Consider the following 23,392-nt stretch of genomic DNA (forward strand, 5'->3'; position numbering starts at 1 on the left):
GAGCCATATTGGCTTGACATTTTCTTGCAGGCTCCTTCCGTCTCCCCAGCCCAGCATGTCTATGTTCTTTTTTTTATGAATTAAAGTGTAGTAAACTGGTTCACTATAAAAGAGATCACATTGTACTAAAGGCAGGGTGAGAAACTTTATGAAATTCTATCAAAAGGAGGCTTTTTTTGTAATAGTTGTTTGAATGTCTAAAATCTTAATGAGTCTTTGAATTGCTATTGAGTTTTTTCTTTAGTTCTTCTGGATTGGATGAGGTAGGGAAATGGATTGAGGCTGGTGCAAAAACAAATGAATAAATGTGTTTATCCACTAGTGTTTATCCATGGTAACCGTCAGAAATTGGGATTTTGAAGCAAGGGCTCCTTGTATTCTCTTGCTGGGTTATCTGCTATCATGGGACCTCTCCTGCATTTCTGAGGTTATCCATGTTTTGAGGATCCTGGAGGGCATAAAATGGCAAAAAAGTGGAAGAAGATTATTAGCTCCTCACCTCCACACTTTGTTTTTCATTTTATGAATTGGCATGTCATCCACCTCCCTCCTAACTATGAACAGAGCAGATTGGTAGATAATATCCATGTGTCTGTTTCACCTATTTTTGCTGAGCTCTAGGAATTTTGCTTTCGAAGGACAAAGTCGTGGTGGATATTAAGTGCACTTGTTCAGTTTCTTATTTGATATCAGCTCCATCTTTTTCTTTCCTCCTCTGTCTTGCATCAATACGTTTTCAGTTATATATCTGGACAGAGTTACTCTAGCTGTGTTAGATGGATATTGTCTGAATCAAACCTAAAAGTCATAGCTCCCCCCCCCCCCCCCCCCACACACACACACATACAGTGAAACTGCTTCCAGGCACCAATTCAGTTCAATTGGTTTGGCTCCTCAATCATATTTTTTGTTCAAATTTTACGACGTAATTATCAGAATGTGCTTGTCATGTTTTCTCAGCATTTTATACATCTTAGATGGAAATCACATTTTCATATACACCCTTTTTTTGTACTGTGGCTGCAATTATTTGCTGCTGTTGACAGGCTTGTGACATTTACTAGAGTATGAAATGATTGGAGGTTTTTTTCTAGGCGGCTTTAGAAGTTCAAGCGATGTTTGCTTGAATCTGGGGTGCTGTTTGATTACAATTTTGCATTAGAGTACTTTCTCTTTCCAATGAAAACCTTTATAGTATACCACTTTACATTTCTGGATAGAGGGAAAGATATATATAAACCAATAAATAAGTGTGGGCCTATCCCATAATAATATTCCTAGAATGATGTGGGTTTGACAGAAAAGAAACTGAGAACTTCAGTGAGCGTTTTTATACTAAATGTGGAGCAAAACATTTCTTGCTGGTAAATTAGCTTGGTTTCTGTGCTTTGGACCTTTTTTGAAAGGGTTTTCACTTCCCTTTTTGGAATTTCTTGTACTCCCCTACATGCCATTTCATGACCTGATTCCAGTTGTTAGTTCAAGATAGATCAGATACAGCAAACCAGTGGGAATTTAGCAGATCAATGTGCGTTCCACTGATTTAGGGAATCTTTACCTTGGTTTGGAGGAATAGATTTATTAAGGCTAGTAATGTTTAAATTTAAGTAAACAATACAAAATTAAAAGTAGTTATTCCACCTTCAAAAAAAATTCATATCCATAGATTCCAGTAATTGTGCTGTAGCCATGAAAACTTGATTAAACTTCGAATTTTTCCAAGCTACTGTTTGTGCCATAAAGGAATATTTCTATATCTCCATCATTAGTGTTATAATTATGTGGAACACAGCTAATGTTTGACTTGCTTCTAGGAAATGATATATTAAAAATGGATGCTTTCATGACTGATGTGTGTGGATACTGTGAAGTTCGGTTGGATGTCTTTCTGCATAATATCACAGTGTTCAAAGCCTTTTTCTCATATTGTTCCCCAGCTTGTCTAACTCATCGCTCTCCTTTTTTCAGTCTCCATGAAGAGATCAATGACTTCTACAAGTATATGTCTCCCAGACCCGAAGAACAGCGGATGCGAATGGAGGTGGTGAATAGGATAGAAAATGTTATAAAGGAACTCTGGCCTAATGCAGACGTAAGATTAAGCATACTTTGGGGATTGGGGTTAGGGTGGGTGATGTGATGTTACTGTATGGCTTCCGATGTATTGTATATATGCATGTATGAGTTAGGGCAGGCTTTGGGGACAAAATTATGGATCAGTGCTTACATTGACCCCTGGATAGGTCAACTCAGAGGTTTGGGGTTGATATTTTGACTAAAATATCTAGACTTATACATGAGGATATAGGGAATGTGCATGATTAGTTAAAAGTAATCACATCTACGTGTAGAACATTGAAATCTTGGAATGAAAGTATGTTTGATTTGCATAACATTTTATAATTTTAATACATATGTTCACTGCTTGTACATTTACCCTTTAAAATCAATACAGTACAACCCAATACCCACAATTACATCTATTGTCTGTCTTACAAAGTATGTCCTCTTTAGCAATTTGGTAGCTTTCACTGGAAGCTACTGTGAATGTTCTCTCAAGGACCTAGAAAATTCCTTTGTAGGGTTTCTAGGTCCTCCAGGATGTCCTTATGGTAACTTCCTGCGGAAGGTGTTCATTTCAGTAGGGTTTGCTATTATGCACTGTTTTCCACAGTAAGTTTAGAAATGTATCCCCTGCAGGTTGTACTGTATTATTGGGGATAATGAAGACAAATACACTCATGTCTGTGTGTGAATAACTAAAACCACTGATAAATGGAATGGTATAGATCAATTCTCAAGACTAATGTACTAAATATGAGAGAAAGAGGATGTAGGTCTACACCTGTCCCATAATAGTGTTTGGATTCTGCTTCACTCCTTGCAGTTTACAGTCTTCTTGACTGCCCCACTGAGAGGGGAGAGACCTGGAAACTCCCCAGAATAATGTTAAAGCAAACATGAGAGTGGGTTTTGGCTGCGGTGAGCTTTGGAACCGCGTTCTGTAACTGTAGGGATTTGAAAAAGGGCAATGTACAAACTAAGTAAGCAAAATTAGGCAACTGAATAGCAGTTGCTTTTGCCTGAGCTCAGTTGCTGCCTGCTGTAAAAACTGTTTGAAAAACTCAGCTAATTGCTTGCTGGCTTAAAAAATTATAGTGAACCTTTTGACTAGCTAGCAGGAGGAAAACCTGGGCAACCCGCTTCCTCGTTGCCAATGCAAATTTCTCAGTTTCCCAATTAAATTTTATAATTCAAATATTACTCCTTCCCCCCCCCCCCCCCCCCCATATTCTGTAGACAAGCTTTCTGATTCTGCATGCTTTATAGAAAGATTTTGGATATTTAATTTTAATGGAGAAGGATCTTTTGGAAAATCCATTGCAGTTTGCATATAAATAAAACAAAAGCAACCTATTTAGGGAAAGGATGAAGCAAAATTGGTGTTAAGAGCGCATTTCTTGAACTACGATTTTATTTATAGAAGCCAGCAATTGTGTCATTGGCTCTATGGCTCCAGGGAATGTGCTTAGACGGAAACATTCCTAGTAAGTGAGAACTGTTCTTGGCACCAACCGGACTTCACCATAAGAGTGGCTGTGTGCGGCTTTAATTATCTCGGGGCTGGAACATCACGGCCGTGAAGGAATGAAAGCATGTTTAATTCATTTGGTCAAAGAAAGTAAATTGTCTTGAGAAGAACCAAGAGTCCACAGTTAGTTAGCATGGCTTTAGATGCCTTCCAGTTTCTTGAATACGAATATAAGGCCTGTCTAGAAATGTGAGCTGAAGGTGGAGTTCTGCACATGCTGAAGGCTGTTCTTTGGAAGCACTTTTCTGCTGCCTTTGATTCTCGTCCCACATCCTGATCCATTTAAACAAAGTGTCAAGAATTAAACCCAGGTCTACATCTGAATTACATCCTTTTGTGTCATTTGTCAAAACTGGAAAACAGCTTGGGCATGTTATTTTTTTTGCTATGATTCCCAAAAATTCCCAACTCGATTCTGGGAGTTGCAGTCCAAAAAAGTATTTTTTTTCCAAGCTGTGAAGAATAGATAAAATCACTCTATAATTGGAAGTATACACCTGAATTGCTGTATTGTAACATGAGCAGAGTGAATTTTAAGTTCTGAAGAGATGTGACATATCTCTCCTTCTTTTCACTTAGGTATTTTTCACCTAAAAATTCTAAAACTGTATGTGTTTTTAATGGTAAACTTTGATTTTTGTTATATTTTAGGTGTAATTATCCAGTTTTGAACATTTTTACATTTTAGAATGTAAAAAATTGTAATTGTTGGATGCTCTTTATCAAAGGTTCTTTTTGGAAGGATTAACCTTTTAGGAGTTGGAAGTTGGATAATTGTGTGAGATAGTGATCAAATTACTGTACAGTATTATATTTTCCAAAGGCTACCAGTTGAGGGCAGCAACAATCAGTATTAACCAAATATTTATTCCATGTATTTTTGGTGAAAGCTTTTAACTTCCTGCTTGTTTGGGATTTTTTCCAGGTGCAAATATTTGGAAGTTTTAAGACTGGTTTATATTTACCTACTAGGTGAGTAGTGACTTCATTATTACATGTGTATCTTCACTTGGGCCTAAAGGTAGCATACATTTTGTTCTGCCTTCCTGATGTTGAAGTTGACTTTTATGCATTCATTTATACTTTATTTATTTATATTCTAAGAACGGAAATAATTCAACAAGTAAAATAACTGGAAAAATTCACTCTTAAGGGCTAAAAAGCACTTCTATTCACACAGGAATGTAAGCTTAATAGGCCCAATGTGCTCAGAAGAATCTTTCGATCTCAGTTGCTGGTTCTATGATCCCTTTCTGATTAGGAGTAAACTTGGAGGTGCTTGGAGAGGTGAGGGCTACCACATGCATCCTAGACCCCTGCCCATCCTGGCTGGTGAGAGAAGCCAGAGGGGGGTTGGCCGAGTGGGAAGGCATATTTCCAGCAAGCCTCAAATTGGCTGTGATCAAACCACTGTTGAAGAAGCCATCACTGGACCCCACTCAATTGGAGAACTTTCGGCCTATTTCCAATCTCCCCTTTTTGGGCAAGGTCGTGGAACGTGTGGTGGCCGCACAACTCCAGGCATTCTTGGTAGATACCGATTATCTGGATCCGGCACAGTCTGGCTTCAGGCCGGGGCATGGTACCGAGACAGCCTTGGTCGCCTTAGTCGATGATCTACGCCGCGAGCTGGACAGGGGGAGTGTGTCCCTGCTGGTTCTGCTGGACCTCTCAGCGGCCTTCGATACTGTCGATCACGGTATCCTTCTGGGGCGCCTTGCCGGGATGGGGCTCCTGGAAGGTCGGTCCCAGATGGTGTCCTTGGGGGACACCTGCTCGGCCCCACAACCATTGACTTGTGGGGTCCCGCAGGGTTCAGTACTGTCCCCCATGTTGTTTAACATCTACATGAAGCCGCTGGGAGAGATCATCCGGAGTTTCGGGGTTCGGTGTCATCTGTACGCAGATGATGTCCAGCTCTGTCACTCCTTCCCACCTGTCACTAAGGAGGCTGTTCAGGTCCTGAACCGGTGTCTGGCCGCTGTATCGGACTGGATGAGGGTGAGCAAATTGAAACTTAATCCAGACAAGACAGAGGTCCTCCTGGTCAGTCGCAGGGCTGAACAGGGAATAGGGTTACAGCCTGTGCTGGACGGGGTCACACTCCCCCTGAAGACACAGGTTCGCAGTCTGGGGGTGATCCTGGACTCATCGCTGAGCCTGGAGCCCCAGGTCTCGGCGGTGGCCAGGGGAGCCTTCGCACAACTAAGACTTGTGCGCCAGCTGCGCCCGTTCCTTGGGAGGTCTGACTTGGCCACGGTGGTCCACGCTCTGGTTACATCCCGTTTGGACTACTGCAACGCTCTCTACGTGGGGTTGCCTCTGAAGACGGCCCGGAAGCTCCAACTAGTACAACGGGCGGCAGCCAGACTAATAACTGGGGCGGCTTACAGGGAGCGTACCACCCCCTTGTTAAGCCAGCTCCACTGGCTGCCGATATGCTACCGAGCCCAATTCAAAGTGCTGGTTTTGACCTATAAAGCCCTAAACGGTTCTGGCCCAATCTACTTGTCCGAACGTATCTCCTCCTATGAGCCAGGAAGATCCCTGAGGTCATCTGGAGAGGCCCTGCTCTCAGTCCCGCCTGCCTCACAGGCGCGGCTGGTGGGAACGAGGGACAGGGCCTTCTCGGTGGTGGCTCCCCGGCTGTGGAACACCCTCCCCAGAGATATACGGCAAGCCCCAACCCTTTTGAGTTTTAGAAAAGCCTTAAAACATGGCTTTGTGCCCAGGCTTTTAATGAATAAATGATAAAGACGACCCAGATTGTTATATGGATAAAGTTGGAGGATATTGGACGAACGGATTTTAAACACGTTTTATGTTTTATATTTTATACTGTATTTAATTGGTTGTATTTTTATATGTTGTTGTTTTTAATGATGTATCGGCATCGAATTGTTGCCAATTGTACGCCGCCCTGAGTCCCTCCGGGTGAGAAGGGCGGGATAGAAATAATTGAAATAAATAAATAAATAAACTTTCTATTTTTCATAATGTTGTTCAAAGAAATAATGCAATACAGTCAGACCTTCACATTCATAGGGGTTAGAGGTTTAGGAGGTTGTAAAATGCACTCCCCAACATTAACTTTTCATACATTGATCATATTTAACAACACACATACACACACACAGTAATATATTTCTTACATTTATGACTTACTATTTTTTTTCTTTTTCTGTACATTTTCTGTTCTAGATGTGTTGCCTGCAATTTTCTGCTCTGGTGGCTGCAAAATCAGGGTTCTGCTATATAAATAACATAATAGCGAAATAGATTAACAGTTTCAAAGTTTGTTTGCCTAATAAGATCCAGAAAGCAAGGAGGCTTACAATGTATCATTAAAACAGTTTGGTTCCACTCTTTAATGTACAGGACGTAAACATGATCGGTGTGATGTCTTTAAAAATTGCACTTTTTTTGATAGACTGCTTTTAATTTCAGTGATATTGACTTAGTTGTGTTTGGAAAATGGGAGACATTGCCTTTATGGACTCTAGAAGAAGCTCTCCGAAAGCACAACGTAGCAGATAAAGGTTCGGTAAAGGTCCTAGACAAAGCGACTGTAAGTTATCACTTCTTCTTCCTATTCTTTGTTGAACCAAAATTTGGCATTCTGAAAAGTTTATTTGTTACCCAGAACTATAGACTGTCCCCAAGTAACATATAAATTAAATTGAATTTGTATGCAAGTCTGAACAGGTGCATTTTAAAAGTGGAACTCCAGCCATATGTGTGTGTGTGTGTGTATGTGTATGTGTGTATGTGGATAGCATTGGAAACGGCTCACACCCCTGTGAAGTTTGTTTTGCTGCCTGTGCCCCGTTCAGAAGATATCACCTCACTTTCTGTCCTTGTGAGAATTGGATTTTGAAAAATGTGGCTTGTGGAAGTAAGGATTGGTGCTAAAGCTTCAGTTGAGAAACCTTTCCCAATGATGAACCTTTTCAAGGGTTAATTTCGCTTCTGAGGGGTAAATTTCTTTCACTTCCTGTTGTCTCCAACCCGTTCATAACTATGAGTTGTCTGAAAGTCAGGTGTTCGTAACTTGGGGACTGCCTGTATTTGTCAAATCAGTCAATGTTTTTTGGCTGTTCTGATCCTGTTTACCTGTTGAAAGGAGTAACTGATATATTAATGAACTGGAAATCTTAATGGAGGCACCAAGTAAGATTGGGCTTCTACCAATATTCATGATCCCTTCTGCCCTTAAAATGAAATGAGACATATGTCTCCAAGTTATTTATAGTCATGGAAGATTTATATATCCTTCCTCTGATAGCAAACCATTTTCCAAGCAGAAGAAATGTGTTAAATAGCTTGTTGAAAGACATCATCAGCAAATCATTACAATAGTAACATTGATGAAGGCGAGACAAAGAAGATTGAGACCTCCCCTCTCTCCAGAAGAACCACTAGAGCCACTTTCCTGATACATAATTGTTGCAAATCATTTAATATACCTTGTTGCCAAAGAAGCAATCCAGTTTGTCCTTGGCTTTGTTTGGAATGAACAAAGCAGAGAAGGGAAGATTTCTGCTGCCAGGCAACATGCCACTGCACCTGCGGAGCAAAGTTCCATCATTTATGTAGCCATTTCCACTGCAAACAGTTGAACATCAGACAATCCCTGGCTTACTGTATTTTGCAAATTTGCCCTTAGGGATCATCTTTGTTTCCCAAGTAATGTCGCAGCAGAGAGAATTTGAGTTACGGGGTTAGGGATGGTAGGTTTCTGTTCAAAGTCCACCTTCAACATGTCTTGTCAAATCAGTCTACTATATATACTTACCCTGTTTCCCCGAAAATAAGACATATCCAGAAAATAAGACCTAGTAGAGGTTTTGCTGAATTGCTAAATATAAGGCCTCCCCTGAAAATAAGACCTAGCAAAGTTTTTGTTTGGAATCATGCCCGCCAAACAGAACACCAGAGTATGTGGGATTGGTAAATGTACATACCACAGAGTGTTGTACATGGAAATAATGGTAGTAACAAATTCTTGATAAGATTCACAGTTTGTCTGGTTATGCTGGTTTGTGAGTACAGTACTGTACAGTATATAATGTTCATTTTTTGTTCAACAAATAAATGTGAATTCTTCTTCATGGAAAAATAAGACATACCCTGAAAATAAGACCTAGCGCATCTTTGGGAGCAAAAGTTAATATAAGACACTGTCTTATTTTTGGGGAAACACGGTATGTATAAGTATAGAAATTTTAGTCAACAGATTGACCTAGAAAACCTGTGTCGTCGTATCCACGGATCAGTATAAGTGCTGCACTTTAACTCTTATCTAGAAAGGAACCATCCCCTTCTTTGAGGAGAGCGGCGAAAGGTGATCGCTTAGTCTCGAAGCACCAATCCTTTCTCCCCTCTCTATCTTTGCATCACCTCTGACTTTTTTGAATGCCTGGGTGGGAAAAGGCTCTTTGTTGCTTCCCTTCAAAGAAGAACTGAGAAAAGTAGAAAGTGTTGATGCTCTTTTGGGTTCATCCAGGACGGACTTAGCTCTCACCTTTCAGCACTTGGCTCAGAGAGGAGAATGGTTTCTTTTTTGACCAGAGTTACTGCTGTACCCTAACTTTGTGTTAAGTGACGAAAGGGCTTTTTAAATACCAGAGTTGGGAAAATGATAGTGAAAGCTGATGTTTTCCCCCTTTGTGAAATCATCCTAGATTTATCCACAAGTCATATCAAAATCCATATATTTGGTCTCAAACCAACCCTCAACGTATACATGAGATCAACTTATATGCAAGTATATATGATCATTATATGGCATTCTTTGGACCAAAGTTCTTTTGGTTCAAAAAGATATTTTGAATCCTTAATAGATTGGAATGTGAAGATCTGAATATGATTCATAAACCACTCGTTGTACATTTATAATTTTCATATTCTTTTTCAGTTCCTTAGAACAGAATTTTATTTCAAAGTACATTTTCACTTTTGTGAAGTGCATCTCTAATTTTTTAAAAGAATTAAAGTCCTTTTCCAAAGAGTTGTTTTTGTTCTTTGGTCGTCTATCTCCCCCTGCTGTCTGTTCAGGATTAAAACAAATAGCTGTGTGCCTAGGTACATATTACCCCTCAAGTGCTGTGTACAACTTCTTATTAACAGAAGTTCTGTGAAGATAGTTTTGTTTCATTTTAAGTAGGGGCCGTAATGGACTAAGAATAAGCAGAATTAAAAAAGCAATTTCTTTGAAATCAATGTGTTTTCCCCTCTTCCCTCAGGTTCCTATAATTAAGCTCACTGATTCCTTTACTGAAGTCAAAGTTGATATCAGCTTCAATGTACAGAATGGTGTAAAAGCTGCTGATCTCATCAAAGATTTTATTAAGGTTCGTGATGAATTATCATTTGTTGTTTTGCAGTATCCCATGCCCGACCCTTTTATAGCCTGGTCACTCCCATTTTGTAATTATAGTCATTGGTTTTTTGTTGAACATGGTCTGATGGTGCTTCAATATTGCTGTTTTTCTTATGCTTAATTATGTGTATACATATTGTTGTATTTATAATGTTTTTATTTTATTTTAGTGGTGGTTCTATTTTAATGGATTGTTTCCTTTTATGTCTGTTGGACTTTCTGTCCCATATGTAAGCTGCCCTGAGCCCCTTTGGGGAGATGGTGGAGGAGTATAAAAAGAAAGTTGTTGTTGTTGTTGTTGTTGTTTTAGGCCAAGAGCAGCTTGTTATTTGGTGAGAGACCGTTTTTTCAAATCAGAGCCTTTGAGCGTAAATGAAGTAGGGAAAGTCTTCTCAGATACCTCTTCTTCTGGGAATAGAAGAACGTGAACCTGTTGACAATTGCCAGGGAAGTGTATTATAGAATAATTGTCAGTGGTGGGGTCTGGATCAGTGAGGAAAGCCATGGAGACTAATGAGGACCATTCCCCAATTGTCTTTATTTTTAATTGGTCCCAGTAGAGGGCACTAGAGGCCATGCCTGCATTTGTGCATATGCTCAGCAGTGTTAAATGAGGCTTTTTGAGCAGTTTTCTACAGTGGTCATTTTTTAAGAGCTGACGTCTGCTTGCCCAGTTCATGCAAGTAGTCTTTGCCCTTCAGTGTATCACATAATTGCACATTAGCAATCGATTTGTGTACCACAAATTTCAGGGGAATTGTAAACAGGCAGGTAAAATAGCAAAATACATGAAGGTAAGAAACAAAGTACAGCAGGCCCTACACTTTTCTGGGAGTTAGGGATGCAAGACCCCCACAAAAGAAAGGAAAAATCTACTTTTTTACTGTAGAGAATATCTCTCTAGGAATCTGTGTCCTCCAGCTCAGCTCTGTTGCTAAACTGGGACCTCAGATTGAAAGCAGGAAGGACTATCAGTAACGCTCTTCTGTTGTCTCAGGATCATAAATCAGAACAATAACTGCAACTGATTAACACTAGTCAGTGTTTGTACAGTTAGCTGTGGTTCAGCTAATTTTATTATGTGCACATCTCTAGAATAAACACAGTGTCTATAGATCAAACACACAATGTTAACCAGAAAGGGTTCAGCATAAGAAAAATTGTCATTGATTCAGTAATTGCAGTCTGACAGTTATATTTGGTAATAGTGGGAACAGAAAAAATAATTTCTTTGTTGGTAGCAAACTATTTGTATTTCTGCAAGTCTAATGCAACATCAAATCTAATATGCACCTCAATTTTCAAAACTCTGAAACCAAAAAAAAGTATTTGCTAGCTAATGTAATGTTCAGCGGTAAAAAGTGCACTCTTTCTAATTTGGACAAAAAAGGTGTTCAATACAGTGTCTGCAAAGTTATAATTCCTTCCTTAGAACACCAAAGCTTTCAGCAGTGGAAAAGTAAACCTTGGGGTGCATATATGCTGTAGAATGAATCTACTTTAATTGCCTTAATTCAGTGCTATGGAGTCATGGGGCTGCCAAAGAATGCTGATGCCTCACCAAACTATAAATCTTATCCTTGCATAGCATTGAGCCATGACAATTGAATAAGAGATGACATTCCTCAAATAGGAGCTCCAGCTGCTTCTGACGTGGCTTCCCCTTTTGCTTTGGCTCAGCACTAAGATTACCATGTTATGCGAATCTAATGCGCGCCCTAATTTTTGGAAGGTAATTTAGCCAAAAAGTAAGGATTAGATTTGAGTAAATACGGTAGTAATAGAATGCCACACACTTACAGTTTTCATGTGAGAAGTAATATTAATAAAATGTGATTCTCATGTCCTTTTCTCTTCCAGAAATATCCTGTATTGCCATATCTAGTTTTAGTACTGAAACAGTTCTTATTACAGAGGGACCTCAATGAAGTATTCACAGGTGGAATTGGATCTTATAGTCTTTTTTTAATGGCTGTCAGCTTCCTCCAGGTATGTTCTGAAATTGTTCTCTGAGTAGACTTTTTAATTTCATTTATGTAGCACAGTAAACGATAAAACTCATGTTGTAGTTGTAATTTTATCCAGGGGTAGGAAATATTTGGTTTAAAGGTTTGAAGGATTTTGTATTGTCTGCATTACAGGACATGAGTAAATTGGTGGAGTATTTTTGTAGCTGTCAAACTGGCATTCCTGCAGTTCACCATTTCAAATTTCTTTTTAAAGACACTGTAAAGAAATCAGAGGTTTTCTTAAAACGTTTGTTGTGGTTTTTCTTCCACCAGCTACATCCCAGAGAAGACGCTTGCAACCCCAATGCCAACTATGGTGTCCTTTTAATAGAATTTTTTGAGTTGTACGGACGTCATTTCAACTATTTGAAAACAGGAATCCGAATAAAGGACGGGGGGTCCTATGTGGCCAAAGATGAAGTGCAGAAAAACATGTTGGATGGTTATAGGCCATCTATGCTGTATATTGAAGACCCACTGCAACCAGGTATTAAAGTGTCATAAGACAATATGTAGAATAGAAGTCAAAATTCCTAAATATCTTTCTTTGTATATTATGTTACATTTAAGGAAATGGTAGTTGGAAAATACTGTCGGATCAGTTCCTTTTTTATGAATAATAAAACACTTTAGAAATTATCGGTGGAATTAATGTGATAACTGTACCCTTTCTGTGTGATATATGGTTAAACCAGCCATAAAGTGGCAGTCTCATCTCCATCTTGTGTATCTTTGCCTCTCCTACAAAGTGCGACAACCACAAGAAAGAGTAATAAAAAGTTAGGTAAAAAGGAAATGAGACTAAGAGTAGATGGCATTTATGCTGTTATATTCTGTTTTGTAAACTTGTCTCTGGCTGCTTTTAATTCTAGTTTGCAGACCGCAATAAAACGAACAGAGCAGAAGGCAACAACATAAATATCAAAATACTGAAAATATTAAAGTCAAGAATATATTTTGCAATACAATATTGCAGAAGATAAAGTATCACCTGTAAAATAATCCCATAGGAGGGCTCAAGATGATGAGCAAAATTGCCATACAAAATCTCTCATTAAAAGGAAAATTTTTGTCTGTTTGTTTTTGTTGTATTGGGGCAACTCCATGAATTTCATAAGATTTTCTTAAGTCAGGAATCCTCAGAGGTGGTTTTGCCTTTGTCTTCTTCTAGAACAGTGGTTCTCAAGCTGGGATCGCCAGATGTTTTTGGCCTTCAACTCCCAGAAATCCTAACAGTTGGTAAACTGGCTGGAATTTCTGAGAGTTGTAGGCCAAAAACATCTGAGAACCCCAGGTTGAGAACCACTGCTCTAGAATATAGCCCACAGCACTTAGGTATTATTCATAATCATTAATAAGGCCACTCCCTGGTCCTACATGTCCATAGCTTTCTTGAGTGGTCAGTTTCATTCTGAAGAATGTTGTCTTTCAGAGAGCTTTCTTCTCAACTTTAAAGGTTGTTGGTGGATTTGAAATTGGCGAATGAAAAATAGTGCAGCTGTTTCAGCAAAGGGTGCAACATGATTCCAATTAACAATCTGGCCACTGCATTTTGGACTAATTGGAGCTCCCTTTGGCTTCAGCTAAAACATACTGCAGCAACCCAGATGTGACGTTACTAAGGCATCTTGTGTCTGTTTACCAATACAGTTCAGTGTGCCATAGCTGCATTCTTTCTGTCGTTACGGATCACTAAAACCAATGGTTTGTGGGCTGCGCATTTGTTTTGCAGACATTACTTGGAAGCTTAATTAATACATACTAGTATTTGAACGATCACTTGAATCACCCCAGCCACCACCGTTCAGTGGTCAGAGCTGATAGAAATTGTAGTCTAACAATATCAGGGAGCCATAGTTTGGCACAGTATGAGAATCAAGAAAGAATTTATTGGTTGGCTTCTTATTTCTTTGCTTAGTAGTGGGCCTTTTATAAGGTCAGTTCCAGACAAAAGAAAAAAATGGCTCTGATCTGAATGGATTCCATCCCTTTATTACTCAGAAACATGTTTTATTTGCCCCTCGTCCCTTTGTTACCCCTCTAAGGAAAACATAAATCCTGAAGTCGTGTGTGTGTGTGTGTGTGTGTGTGTGTATATATATATATATATATGGGGCCCTGGTGGCACAGTGCGTTAAAGCGCTGAGCTGCTGAACTTGCGGACCAAAAGGTGCCAGGTTCAAATCCCAGGAGCGGAATGAGCGCCCGCTGTTAGCCCCAGCTTCTACCAACCTAGAAGTTCGAAAACATGCAAATGGGAGTAGATCAATAGGTACCGCTCCGACGGGAAGGTAACGGTGCTCCATGTAGTCATGCCGGCCTCATGACCTTAGAGGTATCTATGGACAACGCCAGCTCTTCGGCTTAGAAATGGAGATGAGCACCAACCCCCAGAGTCGGTCACGACTGGACTTAATGTCAGGGGGAACCTTTACCTATATATATATATATAGGTATATATATATGTACACACACACACACACGCGCGCATTAAGATTATATTATCCTTGCATTATTTTTAGCTAGATATGGAGGTGTTTGTTGGGCAAGTGGGCTTATTAACAAAAGACCCTCTCCATAAATGTACAGTAGCGTGACCCATCACCAGTAGCCAAAAGTGATAAAAAAAGAAAAACACACAGACTAATGTTCTCTCTTCCTTAAGAGGTTTTTTTGGTAGCAAAATAATATGGTTGCACTATTTACAAAACCAAGGTTTCCATAATGGAAATTGAAGTCCTTTATACTTGCTTCTTTGCTTCCACCCTGGGCTTCTTTCTCATGCAGATAAACAGCTTCACTCTCACAGAGCCTCCTCTCACAATGAACTTACACAGGAGCTTCACACAGGAGCTTTACACACAGCAGCCTTCACACTGGAGCTTCATACACGAGGCCTTCAACCTGGGGCTTCTCTCACCGAAGATTCTCACACTAGTCCTTCTCACACTGAGGCTTACTAAGCTACAGGCACACCTGTTTATATTGAACTTCAGCTTTTATTTATAGTATTTACAGCGTTTACTGAGTCATTGCATCCATTTAACTCTTTCAGTGCTTGACTCACATTTTGGTAATTAAAAATACCTAGTTAGTTTTTAATATTTCTGACAGTGTTTAGCAGGAATGCTTATTCATAGACATTGCTTTTCTTTTTTGACCACTTTGGCTTTCCCCCCCTTCTTCAGGTAATGATGTCGGGAGGAGTTCTTACGGTGCCATGCAAGTCAAACAGGCCTTTGATTATGCATATGTTGTTCTGAGCCATGCAGTATCACCAATAGCGAAATATTACCCCAACAACGAAAGTGAAAGGTAAAAACAAATTCTTCAAGTTCGACTCATTACCAGCGTTACCTTTTTTTTCTTTTAAAATCCAATAATCCTTTCTTTATTTTAAAATACTTACAGTATATTGGGAAGAATAATCCGAGTAACGCAAGAAGTGGCAACATACCGAGACTGGATATCAAAGCAGTGGGGAAGTCAAAGTAGCACAGAAACTTCATGCAATGGTAAGTAATGTTGCAAATAATGAAGTTAGGGCTGTTTCTTATTAAAATACACACATCCCCCCCAAAAGAAGCATTCACCTGTACATTGCTCCTAAGCAATGTCTATTTTATTAAACTTTAGAGTGTATAGTCATGATTCTTGAACTTGTTCCATGGTTTGAGTGGGATCTAGCCATGGCAAAGTTATTTGACTCAAAGCCACTGTCTCTTCCCAGAATGTTTGTCAGGAGTGTCACTTAATTTGCTATCATTTGTCACTTAAAAACAAATTAAGCTGACCTAGGATTAATTGGCAGCGTTAATTATTATCATGTACTGAACTCAGTCGACAGACCCAGTCTGTTTTTTTGTTGTTTTTTTTTTGTTGTTTTTTTTAACTGAACACACCTACCTGTATTTTATAATGTGTTTTATGAATACTGATGTAAGTTAATAATTTTTTAACTGATTTATATGGCACTGTATAATTTTTATATATGCGTTTTATTGTAAGCTGCCCTGAGTCCCCTGTTGGGTGAGAAGGGTGGGATATAAATATTGTAATAAATAAATAAATAAATAAATAGGATTAGATCTGTTTTTGTAGTAACATTGATATAAAGGAATCCTGTAGGACTTCTGATGGACTAGAGTCCATGGAAGCTTATGCTAGAAACTTCTTTTTTCTCATTAAGTCTCAGAAGTCCTTTATAACTTTATCTTATTTACTTACTTACTTACTACATTTATATCCCGCCCTTCTCACCCCGAAGGGGACTCAGAGCGGCTTACAATAATATTTACATACAATGTATTATATTATTAGCATAGCACAATATAAGCATTATATATTACTATATTGTACTATACCACTATACTGTAATATCACTAGTAATATTACATGTAATATATAATATATAACTAATATTATTATATTGCATTATTATTAGTATTATATTGCATTACATTATAATATTATTATCAATAACATGTCTTTGAATACAACCATTGCATTTATGAATGTCTTTGTTGTAAAAGTTAGCCTCCTTCATTGTAGTTATTTATTGTTGTTCCAGGCAATGGTGTGACAATAGATAACCAGCAGCTGGACAAATGCAACAATAATCTCTCTGAAGAGTGTGAATCACTAGGGAAGCCTAGGAGTAAAACTTCAGAGACGCTGAGCAAGCACTCGTCGAATTCTTCATCAGGCCCTTTATCATCATCTTCTTCCACGCTTTCCAGCTCTAGTGATGTAGTAAGTTCCGTGATTGCTGCATTCAGACTAAATGACTACATTGCATTTGAGCATCTCTCAAGGACTGTAAGGTTCAGTAGGTCCAAAATGCAGCAGCCTGGATACGATTTGGCTGGTTTTAGCATTATCTATTTTATTTCTGGGCTCACTTTAAATATTGTCCCCAGTCTTTAAACATTGAAATTGTGTGGTGTAATTATTACCTTGGGATTGTGAAGGTGTTTCGCATTTTATGGGTGTACATTGTGATTACAGATAATCCCTGACTATACCATATTTTATCACATAATACCCACACTTTGTATCCTTTTTTGGATTGAAAAAAAGAGGTGCAATTATGACACGATGAAAAATATTGGCCTTAGATTCTCCAGTTTCTGTTTAAAAAGAAATTTAAAAAAGAAAGTGCCTTACCTCTAAGACAGGAGGAGGAGGGATGATCCAGCCTCAAACAAACAATTCAGTTTCCATTTTTCTGAAGGGGATTCAGTTTACAAAATATAAAATGGAGCTCCTTGGAGGAAGGAGGAAAATCTAAGTTCCAGAGACTTCCATTTCAGGGTTTTTAAACTGCCTTAAGGCCTCGGAGGAAGGAAGGGGGAATCGACCCCAAACAGCTCTGCGACTATTATGTGAGGAACACAACAATGCCAGTTTTGCCACACCAAAAATGGGGGTGCTACTATTATGGTGGTGGTGACTGTTATGCAATGAAATATGGTATGTCTTACAAAGAAGGGAGGATGTCTAGGCCAGAGTTAGGAAGGTGTTCTTTGAGCCGCTTTCAGTTTTCTTTGCCGGAGATAAAGTGGGGTATAAATATATAATAATAATAATAATAATAATAATAATAATAATAATAATAATACAAAAGCCAGCATAGTGATCTTGTTTTCTGTTTACTAACCTTGTTTATATTATTATTATTATTATTATTATTATTATTATTATTATTATTATTATTATTATTATTTGCAACATCCCTCATCTAACAAGGCCATCTGTCCACTTGCTGAGGTGTTCTGGGAGCTGTAATCCAGAGAGAACACTTTCAAGCTCTGATATATACGTTTTGAGGGTGAGCTTTTACTCGTTGTTTTGAGGAAACTTACAATCCATGTTCTTACTGATGAAGCCTGTTTCCCTGACAGGAGTCTGATGGAACACCCTGCAAAACGTCTAAACAGCTGGGCTGCCGCCAAACTACAGCAAACAGAACTCAGGACATATCACTGGGATCAACCCAGATGAGTGGGAAAATACCAAGCAGCCAGGCAATAAATACGTCTAGTGTTGGAAACAAATCCCAGGTTTGTAGCCATAAGGCTTAGTCACCTCCCTCCCTCCATGGCCTGAAGATGGGTTTCCCCTTTTTATTTTCAAGTGTTTAACTCTCAGGGGTGAGAAGGGCTGGATATAAATGCTTGTAATAAATAAATACTGTATATACTCGAGTATAAGCCTAGTTTTTCAGCCCTTTTTTTAGGACTAAAAAAGCCCCCCTCAGCTTATACTCGGGTGAGGGTCCTGGTTGGCTTATATTTGGGTCAACTTATACTCGAGAATATATGGTACATTTATTATTTTACTCTATTATTATTGATATTATTACATTTATTATTTTACTCTATTATTACATTTATTATTGTACTCTATTATTATTGCTACTATTACATTTATTTTATTATTATTATTATTAATATTAATACATGCATTATTTCACTCTGATCTTATTATTATTATTATTATTATTATTAGATTTATTATTCTACTCTATTTATTATTACATGTATTATTTTCCTGTATTTATTATTATTATTATTATTATTATTATAATTATATGTATTATTTTCCTGTATTTATTATTGTTGGGAATTGATGAGCCGCTAAGCTCTAATCACCCCCTTTATGAAGTAAATTCCCATTAAAATAGCAGAGTAAAATGCAGCAGTGAGACATACACGGTGTGAGTTTTGCAAGGCCTCTGTGTCTTCAGGAAGGCAAAGGAACGCAAAGTTAGCTTTAAAGTTTAAAAGCATTTATTGAGGTAAAAAGAAATCCATTGATGGATAGAAAAGGTTTGGAGCTAACTAGCTAATCTAACCTGATCTAATACACATAGACGGATCAAAATAACAAAGGTATAGATAGCTACATCTTGGCTAGTAGAGGGGGCAAAATGCGTCCTCTCTGGAACAAAGCAGGAAGATGGAATGGCGACCAAGCCTCGTGGGTTGCTTCTTCTCTAGGGCCATAAACATTCCAAAGGCCAAATTGGGAAGTTACGTCAAAGCCCTAGGAGAGATCACATTTCTAAAGCATCAAAGGGTGGGGTTGACCTAAACAGGACATGAAGGAGGAAACAATAGTAAAGCCTAATCAAAGCATGCATGGAACTGGGGAAGGTGTCCCTAACTCTTTTCTAGGCTTCCTATCTAACCATAGAGACTTAAGCAGTAAAGGATGACATTTTTCCAACAATTATTGTTATTATTATTACATGCATTATTTTACTCTATTATTATTAAAGAGATACATAAGCACATTTACATTGAAGAAGATGAGAATAATGATTTGATCAGAGTTGGGCAGTCTTATCTTAAATTTGAGCTTTATGTAAATATTCAAAAACATTTAATCTACTGATGCCTCAATGTAATTTTATTGGTATCTATTTTTATTTCTGAAATTTCCCACCCTCGGCTTATACTGGAGTCAATGTTTTCCCAGTTTTTTGTGGTAAAATTAGATGCCTCGGCTTATATTCGGTTTGGCTTATATTCGAGTATATACGGTAAACAAATAAATAATAGATGCGTGGATAGATAACAGCTTTAAAATGGAGTTGTTGCAAGTGCTCATGCCTTTTCTTCCTTTTCTCTCTCTTCCTGCCTTGCAGCACGGATCGACGAGGTTACTCCGCACTTCTTCCAACAAAGGGTTCCAAGGTCCAGGGAATTCAAGCCATGGCACTTCGGTGACGAACAAACCGCACCAAGGCAGCAAATCCCACCAGTTTTACCATAACAAAAAGAGGAAACACAAGAGGGACGCTGCCCTTTCAGACCTTTATAGATAGTTTTCCTATCGGAAGGAATACGTGACTGTACTTCTGTGTGCAATGATCTCAATGCTACAAAGGATAAGTTGGACACTGACTCCCCAGGCCTCATCCGGAGTCTCAAGACTGTTGAAAACGTTGATTAGCAACACATTTTAGTTTATTTTTATTTTTTTCCAGCTCGCCACGGAAAAGATCATGAAGAGACTGACAACTGCAAAAAAAGGAAAAAAAACACAAAAAACCAAATTAAAAATTAAAAAATGTTTGGGGATGGTGGGTGGGGAGGACGAGCCTGCTCATCTGATAAAGTCATATACGACAACAGGGTTGTTAAAGGTATATTTAAAAAAAGCTTGAATGTAAAATAAATATCTCCTATCAGCTTCCATGCTGAAACCGTAGGGATAGGACTCAGTGTGTTTAAGGGGTTGGTAATGAACTAAAAATAAAGGAGAGGGGGGCAAAAAAAAAAAAGCAGGGTGGGGAGGGTAGCATTTTGAGGGGAACCCAAATCTCAAAGCGGAAAGACAGAAAATGCGCGCATGATAAATTTTTAAATTATTTTTGCATATATTTACCATTTTATCGTGTATTCGATAGGCGACCATACATATTAGGAGAACTGACATTTGTAATAGTGGATTTGTTAATACTTTTTACATGACATGACTGTTGAAATGGTAGAAGACACCTTTTCCTCCCACCCACTCACCCCTCTATTTTCCTCTTTCGGGATTTGTTATTTATTTATTTTTTTAATTTGTCGGGTGAAAATACATCAGACAAACATAATAGGCTAGGATTTGTGGTGGGGTTTTTTTTTCTCCCCTTCTCCTTTTAGCCTTGAGAAATAATTATTGAATAGCACATCTCTGCGTCTGCACAAGTTGTTCCTTCGAACGAGGGAGAGAGAAAAAAACATAGGAAAGGAAGATAGGGGCAAAGTCTTGTTATGCATCCTGTGTCAATTCTTTCTCTTTGGAGTAAAAGAAAAACCAATGAATTCTTCCACTTGTTTCTAAAGTGCCATCATGGGGTATTCGAGCGTACGGTTTCCTCCGAAATCGTAACACACTTCGCTGTGTTTTAAGGGGGGAAATAACCGACGTTGGGTTATGTTTGAATTTTGGGATTTTCTTTCAACCATCTTTTCTGAAATTCATATATTATGCATTGGATAGGAAATCCTATTGTCCTTAGTGCTAACGGGGAAGCGCTCTCAATCCTATGCCTTTTTTTGTATGTGTGCCTTCATCCCTATGTCTTAGTTTTTTTGTCTTTTCCTCTGGTTACAACTTTCTTTTTTCCTTAAAGGAGAAATAGACGGTTGACGACTTTTGTGCGATTTCGTTCCCTTTTTTGAGATCTGTTTCCCCCCCCCCCCCCTAAAGCCCGCCCTTGAAAGACGAGACTTCTTCAAATAACGGAAATAAATTTGTATTTATAAGGAAGTGAATTTTTTTTCATATTCACCTCTTTCTCCCTTGAATCCTCACCCCGAGAACAAAAAACAAAACGACGAGTTCGAACATTTCCTAGCACCGCCAACGCTTTTTTGCGACCGAAGCAAACGGCTCTGGCTACGAATGCAAAAACGGAATGTGTAGAAGTTTGTAGTCACTTGCATTGTTTGCAAATATATATAGATATAGATATATAAATATATATTTGGAGCACTTTAACGGATAGAATGTAAAGTGACATTACTGTAAGCTTTTTCTTTGAAGCGGAAAGTGCGTGATTGCGTGTCTTCGTACGTACGAATGAATGTGTTTCGGGGGAAGAACGACGCCGACGATAATTGCTTCGAGGAGCAATGATCGCTTTTAGACGTTTCTTTTCTTTTTTTTAATCGCAGACCAACTTGACCTTTCGTGTGTGTTGATCGAGTGTGGAAGTTTTTAAAGTAAAAAAATAAAAAAACAATAATGCAACACGACCAAAAACTGTCATTAATGGAAACTTAATAAAACACTCTCTAGATACGAAAGCATTTTGAGAAAAAGGGAGGAAAAAGAATCAATCTTCGCCACCATAAATTCTTAAGAACACTAAACATAAGGGGGGGAAAAAGGAATGTTAACTTGACGATGTTTTGTTCAATTTTGTTTTTCCGTTAACTCGGCTGTCATATTATGCAATATCAAAATATTTATTTGGAGTTAAAATACATTTGTGTTTTTTTATAACTGTGTAGGACTACCTTCACTGCTTTGGGAACAAATTCTAAATTATCTTAATCCAGTATTACTAGCTGCTGTTCTTGAATGCTGTTACAAATGTGTAATACACCAATCTGTATTACTTATCCACACTGAAGGCTTTTTATTGTTATTATTATTATTTAATCATTTGATTATTTTTTTATTTTCGGGAAAAAAATCACCCTCTTTGTTGGAAACGAATGTTCTGTCTGGATGCAGAGATTGGTGTTCCAATAAGTATCTGATTATTTTAATGTGGTGGTAGCGGGAAGATAATCTTGATTCCATTGGGAATCTTAGGTTTGCCTCAATTTATGGTTTTCATAAATTTTAATGGAAAAATAGCTTTTCCTGGACTGCTCGAGTTTCATTTTGTAAACAGTATCTTTCTAACAGGAGAAGACGAGGACAAAGCATGAAGGAAAAACTGAGGTATTTACTTCACCTCAAATAACCAGCATTGTATTCATGAAACACTGTATATCTAGCAAAAACCTTTATTTAAGCGGAACAGTTGAACTGTTCTTTTTTTTTTTTCAATCTGAAGTTTAAAAAAAATTACTTTCAAAACCTTTTAAGTTTTGCCTGCTCATTTATCTTGTACATTTCATCTCTGTATTCAACCTAAGTCAAATTCTTTTTTTTTTGAGTTTCAATACTTTTTTGTGAAAATTTTTGTGAAATATATATATAAAAAAATAAATGTTTCCATACAAGTGTGTTTATCATTTGTGACATCCCGTTTTAGTTTGAACACATGCGAGTCTTCACTCCACCTTTTTTTTATTTTACAAAAATTCCAGGCAAATCTCATAACAGGAGCACCAAGGGTGACATTTGGACCTTCACAGATTAGACCCAACAGAATCCCTGGTTATTGGCCTTTGGTATACAGTTTGGTCGCTCAAGTCCAAAACATCTGGAGGCCACAGATTGCTCCTTTCTGACATAAATCAGTCCTGAGAGCCAGTAGTTGAGTAGGAGTTAGCCTACTCTTCAAGGGCTGAGAAGAATGAAGTATGGTAAGATATGCAGAGATGGTCTCCACATTGGCAGTTTTGATTTTATGGATTTAATTTTTCATGGATTTGATTTAAAATGTTCTCTGAATCTGTAGGTCATCTAGTGAGCCAAAGGTTGTCTATTTCTGGCATAAATCAGTCCCAAGAACCAGTAGTTGAGTAGCAGCCTATTCAAGGATTGAGAAGGATGAAGTGTGAGATGTACAGTCCTTCCACATTGGTGGTTTTGACTTTGTGGATTTAATTTTTCATGGATTTGGTTGAAAATGTTCTCTGTAACAATCTCTAGGACCTCAAGGTTAACCACATCTGACAAATCCGTTCCAAGGACCTATAGTTGACTAGTAGTTAGCCTATCATCCATGGT

At 38.3% G+C, this 23,392-nt stretch overlaps 1 protein-coding gene and 1 long non-coding RNA gene across 2 annotated transcripts in view; one reads left to right on the top strand and one right to left on the bottom strand.

The window, feature by feature from the left end:
* The window catches only part of tent4b (terminal nucleotidyltransferase 4B), a 35,014-nt gene extending 12,295 nt beyond the window's left edge, over window positions 1-22,719 (top strand). Inside the window, exons 2-12 of the mRNA XM_003224002.4 lie at window positions 1,969-2,092; window positions 4,518-4,564; window positions 7,040-7,160; window positions 9,838-9,945; window positions 11,835-11,963; window positions 12,257-12,470; window positions 15,172-15,298; window positions 15,395-15,498; window positions 16,554-16,735; window positions 17,887-18,045; window positions 19,635-22,719. Coding sequence (XP_003224050.1) covers window positions 1,969-2,092; window positions 4,518-4,564; window positions 7,040-7,160; window positions 9,838-9,945; window positions 11,835-11,963; window positions 12,257-12,470; window positions 15,172-15,298; window positions 15,395-15,498; window positions 16,554-16,735; window positions 17,887-18,045; window positions 19,635-19,814 — 1,495 coding nt within the window. The 3' untranslated portion in view covers window positions 19,815-22,719. The remainder of the gene's footprint in view (window positions 1-1,968; window positions 2,093-4,517; window positions 4,565-7,039; window positions 7,161-9,837; window positions 9,946-11,834; window positions 11,964-12,256; window positions 12,471-15,171; window positions 15,299-15,394; window positions 15,499-16,553; window positions 16,736-17,886; window positions 18,046-19,634) is intronic.
* LOC134293664 (uncharacterized) lies at window positions 133-8,106 on the bottom strand. Its single transcript, XR_010000610.1, has 3 exons — window positions 8,059-8,106; window positions 6,758-6,843; window positions 133-448 (listed from the first exon to the last, which is right to left on the bottom strand). It is a non-coding gene; the product is annotated as an uncharacterized LOC134293664 (long non-coding RNA).
* Window positions 22,720-23,392: the final 673 nt, after the last annotated feature.

The sequence above is a fragment of the Anolis carolinensis genome, unplaced genomic scaffold (genome assembly GCF_035594765.1).
Source record: "Anolis carolinensis isolate JA03-04 unplaced genomic scaffold, rAnoCar3.1.pri scaffold_9, whole genome shotgun sequence".
In the NCBI taxonomy this organism is placed as follows: domain Eukaryota; kingdom Metazoa; phylum Chordata; class Lepidosauria; order Squamata; family Dactyloidae; genus Anolis; species Anolis carolinensis.